Genomic DNA, 12,175 nt, shown 5'->3' on the forward strand with positions numbered 1-12,175 from the left:
TCTGCTAGCTGTCCCCAGGATGGAGCCTGACTGCTTTAGGATGTCACAACACACTTGCCCTTTTTTGCTTTTGCCTCAAATACAGATCAGTAATTCTTTAAACGCTCCCCCCCAGTTTAAAATCAGTTTTATCATCTTTCACAAGGGGAATGATGCATGGAAAACACTTAGGTCAAGCCACTGTAAAAGCCACAAGGGCTAGACTCCTGTTGGTGTATGTGTACGGGTACCATTGAGATGTAGAAGAATTTACATGTGTAAAAATACGGTGTCTCTTTTTTAATGCACGTCTCTTTGCATGTTACAGTGCTGCTGCACCCATGTATTGAAATGACAGAAGAGTGATATGTTGTTGCTACTTTTAATACCTTTCATCCTTGAAAGTCTGTAATCTCTTTATGTCACACAAATCACCACTGAAGCATAGCAGTTGGATTCTGCAGAGGAAGGGTTTGTTGGTTTTAGATTTGTTTTGTTTTGTTTTGTTTTGTTTTTTAATTATGAAAAGAGTTTGGAATAAAATAATTTCTTTTAAAGTGCACTACTGAAATTAAAAGAAGCCTTAGTTAAACCTTACACTTTATAATCTGTATCTCAAAAATTGCCTTTACTAATCTTGGAAAAATTGATAAAAAACAGAATATCACTTGTAAGAAGGAGAAACTAGCTGACATAACTAATACACTACTCTAAGATCATCTTGACTCAAAGATAAACTGCTGATGAATATCATCAATCCTTAAAACTCTTTCTGATGGCAATTTCCACTGCAAAATCAGTGAGGGACCATAGGGCTTCTTACCTTGTAATTGCGGATGACAGCTTGATCATACATGGCTTGCATGCCACACATCCTCCTGACTTTGTAAACAGCATCTTTAAATGACATCTCTACTCTGTGGTCTGTCCCTTCTGTGTTAGCATCTGACAATAAGTTACCACAAAACCCTCGTATTAGCTCCATAATAGCCACAAGTTATCCCTTGTGCAAACAGCGTTCCCGCTTTGAGTATGTGGTCTGATGCCATACATGTTACTGAGGAGCTTCACTAGGAGCAGTGAATCCATGAGAGCTCTGCTGCATTTGCCTGAGTCAACAGCAGCAAGGGGAATGGGAAAGTTGAGGAATTTAAATGAAGGAACTTTGAAAGAACACCGCTAAAAGCTTTGGTGTTTTGTAAACTACATTTGAGTGTGTAAAAACCTCAAGCCATCTTAGCTCTCTCATCAACACATATTAACAGCTTTGTCCTCTGGTGACCTTGCTGAGGCAGAAGCTCTGCTCTGCACTTTTGTGACTGGAGCTGCAAGTCTCCTCTCTGTGGGTAGCAGGGCTCACGGTGAGAGCAAGACCAGATTTTGTGAGGACAGTGTTTGGTTCTCTGTGCTGGGTCTCAGCGGACGGGTGCTGTACATGGTTATGAAGTCTTGAGTAGCTGTCTATTTTTGTTGTTGTTAAATTTTTTATTTCATCTTCTCTAATCTTCCTCTCCTCAGGGTCCCAGTCACCCTCCAGTACTTTTCATTAAATTACAGCAATTGCAGTTTTACTGAGCATAAAATTTCCCTAGTTTCCTAGAATTTTCTTCCTGTTAACTGATAAATTAGTCATTTTGACCATTAATACACAATAGTAGGGGCATCCAGTTCAAACTCTTTACAAAACATTTCCTAAGAGAACTGCCCTTTGGCTCCTGTCAAGTGATGAAGAGATGACCCCAGCTTCTGTTCCTTCGGCTTACTCAATCTTGACAGCTAAAGGTAATTTCTGTGCCTTCAAGTTTATAGATCTTCATTAAAATGCTAATACAATTCACTTAGAAAGCCAATTTCTGATTTTTATTGTTCCTTGCTCTTGGGTGCATGTATTTGTGCAGTTGTTGTTGCTAAAGAGTAACATTTGTTAAGGAACCAGTGCAAATCGATTTACCTTCACTTTTCCTCAACCTGAAATGCTGAGACAGGCAAAACATGTTTCCATTACTTAAATAAGCAAACAATGGCATATAAATCATAGAGGCAGCTGGACCAAGGTGCTGTTTTCATACAGAGCCAGATTTCTCTGGAAGGACAGTCTAATGGGCTGCTGCCAGTGAAATGTCTGCAGAGCTGGTAATTGCAGGAGGGCACACAATGTGGTGTAAAAGGTGTCATGTGGGATCTGAGAAGTAGCGCCACAGCCAAGACAACTGGAAAAAGGAGACTGGAGAAGGTGTAGACTTTAATAATTTGCTTCTTAAGGGCTGACTGTTTAAATAAAAATCTAAGTTTTTATTTTTAGCTTGCTCACTTTGGCTGCAAGATCAGAGAAGTGTTTTTAGCTGTAATTTTATTTTGATCATGTTTATGCTGTGGCTTTGTTTCTCCTTTGATCATGCTTAAACACGTTTCAGAAATGTTTGTTTGATGTATGCTGTATTTTAAAGCAGTCTTCTACATTGTCTGCCTATGTTTTTTAAAAGCAATGAATCATTGCAAAATATTTGCTGTCAAATGATTTCTTAAATCCATTTTCCCAAAACAAGCTTTCTGGACTTCTAGCCAATGGGAGACTGCCTTCAAACAAAAAAGTGTTGAGCTGTTGTAACAGAATTTCTGTGGGCTACATGGATTGGAGTCAGTTTTAGGGTTGCAGAATACTCCATAATTCATACTCAAAATTTTAAGTCATTCCATCTACCCCCAATAGCTGCATTGCGCTGACTTTTACAATTGTTACTGGTGGGTTCGGATCAAAGTCCTATTTCCCATTCAGTAAAACTTGCTTGAAGTTCATTCCAGCATTTGTTTCATGGTTGTGTTGTGCTGAATGTATGAAATAGGTCAACCCTGACTGAATTATTTTAAACTTCCCATGGGGACCCCTTGATACCAAACGTGTTTAATTTTGCAGGGTAAGGCAGGGCGGTCTCCATACTTGAACATACACATTCATGGATGACATTCTTTCTTCTGCTGCATGGGTGAGCAATTAGGAGAGTCAAGGAGAAGTCTCTAATTCCCTCATCTGTGGATATCTCCCTTCCAATCCTCAAAGAAGAGCAATAAAAAAGTGCTGTGCAGTCCATGGAGAGGGCTGTGTTGCGTGACTGCCGGCCATCTGGCTGATTGATTCATCAGGACCTCAACATTCAGTAGTGAGCATGGTCTGAAGCCCTGGAGTTGAATGCAAGTGTGCATCAAGCCTCAGGCAAGCCAAACAGCTCCTGTGTTAGTGAAACAATAAAGAACACACTACAGATCACTGGTTCTTAGTTTTATAACCCATGAAATTATCAACCACTTTTCTCTCGGTTTCCCACACGTGGTATCATGATGTTGTTTCTGTAACCTTTACGTTCATTCTGGACAGAAATTAATCTATTTCTATATGCAGCAGAACACATGTAGCCTGCTCTTCATTTATTTGGTTCACTGTGTAGACATAGATCTGTTAGATGGAAGAGGGAGAAAAACCAAGCATCACCGGGAAACAAGAACAAGGGCCCTGTAACATGAAGAACCACTCTTTTATTGACTAAAACATATTGATTTAACTAGATGGCAAAACAATCTGAGGTGTGCTCAGAAAGAAACATCAGTGTTGAAGTTCAAGAAAAGCTGTTCCATGATGTACAATGGATGTGTTTCTAATATGAAGCTGTGTGACTCCTTCATTTGCAGGGATGTAGTTAGGATTATTAATCACTCATTGAGAATCTGAATCCATCTCAGATGAGCACTGGTAAGAGGTATATACAAAGCATACTCATGTGTGCTCTAGCTGTGGCATTAATTTTATTTGCCTGCCTCACAGCCCTCTTCTCTGCTATCACTGACAGAATCATTTGAAATAAATATTTTCAATTTATTCAACTATTGTTCTGTCATTGTTGTGTCAGTCCTGCTTTAATACTAAACTGTCTTCCTATTTCTGGTTCACTTGCAAAATTATGAGCAGGAAAGAAAAGAATAATAATATGATAACCGAGGGCAAGTTTATATAACCAGCGCTATATCAGCAGTATTTTTGACTCAAATGGGACTCCCCACACTATTTTCACAGGCCAATGTAAAGTTAGATTTTTGATGCCTGATGATATAGTAATTTATTTTAGAACTTGATACCTTGTGATTTACAAAACCCATTGTGCTAGAAACAAATCATTCAACCATTTGGAATGTGTTTCTGTTCTGGTCGAATATTATTTTTTACCCTTTTTCATTAAGACCTTAAGAATGTAGAAACAACATATCCAGAAAAGAGGTTCTCCAGATGCAGTAGCCAAGAATAGTGTCTTCTAATGGGTATTCTGTTTCTCTGATGGATCCTTCCCCAGACTGCCCTGCAGAAATTTTCAAGCTGTAACCCTTGTTTCTTGCAATTCAAGTTGCATGCAAAGCCCTAGTATATCATATAAAAAATAGTTAAGATACTGTTTATCTTGGGTCTCCTGCCAGTGTAAGGCTATGAAATGCGTACTGGAAAGAAAGAAAGAACATTTGAATAGCTTGCGTTACTGGGGTTTGGGGTGAAGAGCTTAAGATCTCAGACTTTTCATGTTCTCAGGTGTCTAAAACTGTTAATTTTAACAGATAATAGGTGGTAGACACAGTTTCACAGAGATCTGTTGTGTGACCTGTGTTGTTCAACACATTCATAAATAACCTGTAAAAGAGGTTGGATGAGAGGTTTTTTTTGTTTTTTTTTTTTTCATGTGGACCTCAGTTATTCAGCATAGTGGGACAAAGGAAGACTGTGAAGGATCACAAAAGGATCTTATGCAACTGGGTAGCTAAGCAATCAAATGACAAATTAAATTATTTTTGATGAATGATGTAGTGATAAACCATGGGGAAAACCACGAGGAAAACATGCCTATCTTCACATATGAAAGAATGGGGTATGGACAGACTACCACCAATGAAGAGTGAGGTTCTGGGGTTATGGCATGTAAACCCCGTGGCAATTTCAGATTAATGTTTAGGTGCTGTTAGGAATATTAACTGTTAGGAATTAATAGGGAAAAAAAAAAAAAAAAACCAAAAAAAAACAAAACAAAACAAAAAAAAAAACCATAGAATTCAACAAAGAAAATTGCTCCAGCTCTTGTTAAAGAGCAGAGTTCATCCCCATCTTGATCACTGAGCATTATTCCAATACAGGAATCAAGATAAACCAAATTAAGTTATTAAGTTCAATGCTCAAAACAGAACATCAGAAGTAAATTTTAGTTCATTACATTATGTAGGTAGGTAACTAATTCCAAAAGGATGTGCTGAGTTCTGGAAATGGGTTCAAGAAGAAACTAGACAGATAACTGGATGAGAAGTCTACTGAGAGTTAACTAAGGACACCGAAAGCAACAAAGCTTAGGGAATCAGCTACAATGAAAACAATTGAAGGAAGGGACTTTATTATTGGAGAGTATTATTTGTAATCACCATATTCTTTCTTGTCTCGAATAATTACTTCTGGATAATCTTGGAAGTTGTGTATTTATCTAAGTAAATTTTGGTCCACACCAATAGGGTCATCCTTCTGTACTTCTGTGCTTATATATGTATGTATGTATATATATACATGTATGCTCCTACACACACAAGTACATGAGAATATATACATATGTATACACACAGAGTACATGATAATACACACACATACACACAAAATTATGCTCTATATACCCATATAATAGAAACACCTAAACTTCTATGTACATAGCTTGTCAAAGTATATTGCTTAAAAACACTGCCATCCTTAATAAGGCAATGGGTTGCGCAGGCCAGCTCGTGCAAACTGGCAAAACATAGCGAAGTTCATTATTTCCATGACTATATAGCAATAAACATACACTGAAAAGATGTTAATATAGGCACTAAAATAGCTTATAATTTCACATAGGAACAAGACTCTGAGTAGTTAAATATAGTTCACAGTTAATTATCCCAGCAGGATATAAAACAGATTGGTAAATTTGTTGGATATGCCTTCTTTTCCAAATATAGCAAAAGATACCAGCTGAATTATCTTTGTAAAATACAGCGATGAGCCAGATGCGCCACTGGTATGAATTTATTGATGTGAATTCTATAAAATTCTTTCGCCCAAAACTTCTTTACAGTATTTTTTATGTAACCCATCAGTATGTCCACATTATATGTATTTCCATTTGGTGATGTATCTTTTTTACCACAAAATAAAGTTGTCACTCTAAATGTTAAGAAACAAAGTTTATATGTATGTAAAAATAAAACTTTACAAAAATGACAAGATGAAGTATTTCAATAACTTGAGCAGAAATTCTAAAATATATTTCTCTTCTGAAAAGAAGACAAAAATTTGGGAATTTGGGGTATTGTGTGGAAGTATTATCAATCAAAATGTATTTTTCAGCTTAACTTTTTTTAACAGTAATGCACTAACAATTTTCTAGGTGTAATTTTTTTTTTTAATTGCTAAAATGAGAGCTTTACATTTGTCTCCATGATTCTTTCATTTTAATTGTGACTTATACAGAAAGATTAGCCAAAATCCAGACATCCAGACAAGAACAAGAAAAATGTCAGTGGTAAATACATGGAATTATGAAACCATGCTGTAATGTTATACAAACATTTGTAAAGAGATTTAATAAACATTTAATTGCTCCAATAATAAAGTTAAGATTTTTTCATTAAATATCTGTAGCCAACACCTCTCTGTATTAAAGATAAGAGGAATGTAAATTAAGTATATTAATGTATTAATTATTAAAGTTATTACTATTATTAAAATTTCTAAATTATAAAATAAATAATTATTAAAGATAAGAGGAATGTAACCTCTGTCACATATTAACAGGTGATGATATACCTTATATAGAAATATTTGCCATGGGATGCAATGATTTGGTCTTGGGAAAAAAAATGACAATTCATTTAGGTAAGGAAGAGCAATGATCCAGTTGGTGCCGTAGTAATGTGCACTGTGGCATTGTCTTCTCAGATCCCAGATTTGTCAGTGCTCACCTGATACCAGAGAGTGACAATCCAGAAGATGACAAAATCTACTTCTTCTTCCGTGAAAACGCAATTGATGGGGAGCACACTGGAAAAGCCACTCATGCCAGAATAGGGCAGATCTGCAAGGTGAGATGACAGCTTCTTGGTGTGATACTGAATGCCCTTGCAAGCAATTTTAGAAACTATGTTTCCTCTCCTGTGAACTATTCAGTATTAATATTGCCATTGTGCTAAAGCAGGGGTCACCCCAAGAGAAAAATAATGTGAGAATGACATACAGAAATGAGTACTATTCAATTCTTTTTGGAGGGGAAAATTTCATGGACTACAATGTTTGGTTTAAAAGTCAGAGGTACCTTCTGAGGCTTAGAAAGTGTCTGCAAAAGAATGTCTTTTACAGGAAATGTGATACTTCAGATAGGCCAAAAACATTTGAAAATTTTGCTTTTTAAATGTTAATACCTTTCCATTCCCACATTAGTGAAAACCTTTAAAACAGAGGCAGAGGATGATACTGCAAAATAATTGTTTAAGGTTAGCTGTAGAAATGGGCAGCCATTCCAAAGAACCTTAGTGACTGCAAGATGAATCATTTGTCCATTTATCACATTGATAAATGCCCAGATGGTTTTCTGACAGACTTTGAAAAACTTTTCTGCTAATTAAATTATATATTAATATGTTGTAGCTTTAGCAACTGTGGTGTTTACAGTAGAATTTTCTGTTAATCCATAAGCACAACTTCAATTTACTTCCTTTGAATTCAGAGGTTCCTATTTTAAAACCAGTTACCTCACAAGTATAAAGTCCTCGGGGCCCTTTGTTTCTACGTTTTGGGATTCTACAACTGATCCCACTGCTCTGGCATTTTTGTCTACTTTGTTCCATTGCAAGTTTCATTTCTACTTTCTTGCTACCCAGTTAAGCATAATAAACACCCTCAGCTATTCCAGGACATGGCAGACATGGAGCTTTGAGGCAAGATATTCTGCCTTTTTTTCTTTTTCCCCACGCCACCCCCCCCCCCCCCCCCCCCCCCCCCCCCCCGTTATTTATGTATAAAGGTATATAAAGAGATTTGAGGGTTTTGATCTTTAAATTATGGACTAGTATGAAATATGACACAATACAATTTAAAATAAAAATAATTAGGATTTTATGGTTTTGCTACATTATATTGCTTTTGTACATAGAGGGTAAATTTTTCACTCTTGTTTTCTCTTAATGTCATCTTATTTACTGTATTTTCTATGTACTCGATATTTCAGACAAAGACGGTTGCTAAATTTTAATGCAAAATACTTTTGTTATTAGAATGACTTTGGTGGACACAGGAGCCTTGTTAACAAATGGACAACTTTCCTCAAGGCACGTCTGATTTGTTCTGTACCAGGACCCAATGGCATTGACACACACTTTGATGAACTACGTAAGTGGCAGAAATGGCCGGAATATAGAAATGTCTTCAGGTATTATCTGTATGAATTTAACCTAATTTTTTTCTTGTTATCGTTACAGAGGATGTATTCCTAATGAACTCAAAAGACCCTAAAAATCCAATAGTCTATGGAGTGTTTACAACTTCCAGGTACAGAGCATATCATTTTACTTGCATGGAAACTTGGGTGGCTGCATGTTTTAAAGAGGTCTCTTTGTTAAAAGTGTTTTTAAAAAAACACAAAATTTTCTTAACCTTTGAACTGAGAAGTCAATGGCAGTAAGAAGTAATGAATTAGGTTTCTTTCTTATGAGCAATGTACATCATCACTCTGAAGCTAGCAAACACAAAGACTATCAGTTTCTCAGGCTGTTCTTGTCATTGAATTAGCTTTTTATAGTGGGGATCAACATTTGTAGCCCTTTCCACACAGATTTGGAAAAAGAATGCAAGCATAAATAAACTTGTTGCGGGGCAGTGTGAAATAGAAAATCTGTGGAGTGAGAAATTGGCTAGTCAAGGAGATATTAGTAAAAAATATTGCTGAAATCTGGAAAGTCTAATGTTCTTTCAAAAGCTCTGTTGCTGAATCACGTATAACTGTGACTGGAATGTTTTTGTTATGTTGTGCTTTCACCAAGAACAAAATATATTTGTAGCTTCGGCCTGAGGAAGATTTGCAGTACTAGTTGTACTGCCACATTTATCTGTGAAGGAAACAAGTTCTAGTTTATAAACAGAAAGAATGTTTCTAGTAGTACCAGGCATAGAAGAGAGAGATTTACAAGGCCTTACTGTTTTCTGTAAAAAATGTCACAGTAAGAAACAATGCTGAAGTTTGCACTTGTGCTGCCCAAGTGATGGAAGAAACTGAAACAAAACAAAACAAAACAAAACAAAACAAAAAAATGTGGAGCGTAAGAAAGAATTGAATAGTTCTCTAGGGAAAGCCTTACTGAAATTTACTCAAATTTGGACTTTGGCCTTCTGGGGACAAGATGTTTTAAACAGTGAAATAGCAGCCATCTGCTTAGGAAAATGTCTGGGAGATCATATCAATTTTGCTGAACTTTCACAGGAGGTGAGTGAGGATAGCTCTGAGACCATGTCAGAGCTTTGATAATCAGCACATGCAATAAATTAGAAAGCATCAAGCTGCTATTCCCATAGCTCTAGCACTTGATTAAACTGACTGATAATTTAAAGAAACTGATTTGATTTCTTCTCCCCTCATTTTCAGTAATATCTTCAAGGGATCAGCAGTGTGCATGTACAGCATGACTGATGTGAGGAGAGTATTTCTTGGTCCCTACGCCCACCGAGACGGCCCGAACTACCAGTGGGTTCCCTACCAAGGGCGAGTGCCATATCCACGGCCAGGAACTGTAAGTACCCTAAGAAATCTGAACTGGGAAAATTGTGGAAAATATTTTCACACATTGCATGGTCCTTGAGCTGAGATCCAAGGAAGAAATGGACACAGCTAATGAAATGGATAGAGTGGCAGAAGGGAAGATTGTCAGTTCCTCCAGGTCCAGAATGTACTGATTTTCTTGTAACATATGAAACTGCAGTAACAACTTCACTTGGATTTTAATTTTGGCATTAATATTAACAACTTCAAAAGAAGTTTTGGTAATGGCTGGAGAATTTTACTGAAAGTCAAGTGTTTCATAAATTGTATTGCATTATCCTTTCCTTGGAATTTTTGGTTTTTTCTTTTTTTTTTTTTCCCCCAAATATTGGCTGAACCATTCTTAGTGAGAATGAATGGAAAACAGAGGATTTGCCTGACTGTTAGGAACATTCAGTCAACATTAAATCTAGGACAGTGAAACAGATATTTCTGCAATAGATGATAGAGTGACTACAATAGTTTGTACCTTCCACTGTGATTTTTTTTTGTAAATGTCTGCTTTTACCTGATTCTCTGTTTCTAGTTTGTAATGACTAAAATATTAATCTATATAAGACATTGATATTTCAACTGATATCATCATATTCTAGAGATATTTAACTGCCTCTGAAATTTCCAGTAGTCTAAGAAGATGGTACATTTATGAAGCAAACTTTAACTTTATACATTGGGGTCACTCCTTAGCTTGCATAAATCAGGTTGGCCCATTTGTGTTGAGAACTATCACTGCAGAAGATTAAATATGTATGTACACATGTATACATATAAATGTATATGTATAAATAATATATAAGTCTACAACATTCCTTTAAAACTCTTCTTAAATAAAAGGCACAAAAGAAAGCAGAAATTACTTTTCTTCTTTAGTTTCATCATATTTTCTATTTTCTCTGGTATGTTTGAAATTGTCCTTTCAAATCTGATCTTTCAACTGATCTATATGCTCAGCTAATGAAAATTACTTCCTAAGTAAAAGAAAACAGTGGCTCCCTGACAGCTGGATTCCTCAGCACTCCTCAGTCCTTCACTGAGACTAAAGGAATTTCTAATTTACCAGAGTTAAAATAGGAGCTCTGCAGCATAAAAGATGTTTCATTTCTCATCTGATGGTGAATCTTTTTTTTTTTTTTCAATTAGTACAGTTAATTCGGTTATGTCAGGGAGTTGAGGGTTCTTTTTGAGTTCTGTTGTTCTATAATGCTGTAGAAAATATGAGTAGATACTTTTGATATTTCTTGTACAGCTATTCTCACCTTTTCAGTTTAAGACTTAGTGTTCGTTATTCTGTTTCTTTATATTCCTTTTATTCAGTATCAGTTAACCTTTCTGAACAAAACCAGATACCAGATATTATGTAGAACTATGGACAAAGAAGGTCACATGTTTCTGTTACAGAAATAGACTGAGATAAGGAACTGACTACTGCACACAGGCTCTGTTGCATTCATTCCTCTGCAGAGAGCAGATGCAGCTCTGTTGAGATTCTGAATGCACAACTCAAATATTTGCTCTTGAGACTGGCAGTTCTGTGTCCTGAGACCCAGTTCTGGTCTCAGTTCTGCCTGGGGGTTGCTCCAAGAGTTCCCTGAGAGTCTTGACCTGAGTTGCAAATTAGAAAATAATAACTTGATCAACTTCCCCAGAAAAAGCAGATAAATAAGGACCAGAACCCAGCCCTTAAGTGGTGAAGTGAAGTAAGACACCAGAGCCTTTGTCCAAGTAAGGAAATGCAGTTAGGTTACAGATACTTTTTGTTTCTGGCCTATCAGAATGGAGTTAACCTTTATGGTTTCATTATAAAATGCTTTTATTAAGATTCACAAATAGCAAAGATGTTCAGATTCCACCATAAAGGCAAATGTGATCCCAAATTTTACAGGTCTGCTTAACCCCACAAATGTAGTGCAGGAGGCTGTGCCACAGTTAATGTTGTTGGAGTGTCTGAGGCCAGCAGTCTGTCCTAGGCCAATGACAGTGACTCCACTCCTGGGTTCTGCCACTTTGAAAAAAAGAGGAGTGTCCTCACAGTTGCTAAAATCATTCTATTGTATCAATAGGATAAAATTGAATTTTAAAATGAGGTGTATTTGTGGCTTGGAAGAAGCTTTTTGTTCATTAAGTGATAAAGTTGTGTGTGTTCTCAATGATTTGAAGATCTGTTGAGAATAAAGAAGAAAAAGGTTTTTAAAGTTTTCTAGATGTCAAACCTTTGGACTCCTTTTCCAAGAAATGCAGTAAGAGATGTGAGAAAAAAACCCTGATCTTCTTACAGTAATTCATTTGCAGATTTCACTGCAGTTAAACAGTGCTGAATTACCTCAGGAATTTAATAGGTG

The 12,175-nt window shown here is 36.4% G+C and overlaps 1 protein-coding gene across 1 annotated transcript in view; it reads left to right on the forward strand.

Annotated features, from left to right (window-relative positions):
- SEMA3A (semaphorin 3A) overlaps window positions 1-12,175 on the forward strand; it is a 196,321-nt gene that overhangs the window by 151,340 nt on the left and 32,806 nt on the right. The window contains exons 8-11 of the mRNA XM_040061572.2: window positions 6,968-7,110; window positions 8,299-8,413; window positions 8,503-8,572; window positions 9,663-9,807. Coding sequence (XP_039917506.1) covers window positions 6,968-7,110; window positions 8,299-8,413; window positions 8,503-8,572; window positions 9,663-9,807 — 473 coding nt within the window. The remainder of the gene's footprint in view (window positions 1-6,967; window positions 7,111-8,298; window positions 8,414-8,502; window positions 8,573-9,662; window positions 9,808-12,175) is intronic.

This window comes from Hirundo rustica, chromosome 4, assembly GCF_015227805.2.
Source record: "Hirundo rustica isolate bHirRus1 chromosome 4, bHirRus1.pri.v3, whole genome shotgun sequence".
NCBI lineage: Eukaryota > Metazoa > Chordata > Aves > Passeriformes > Hirundinidae > Hirundo > Hirundo rustica.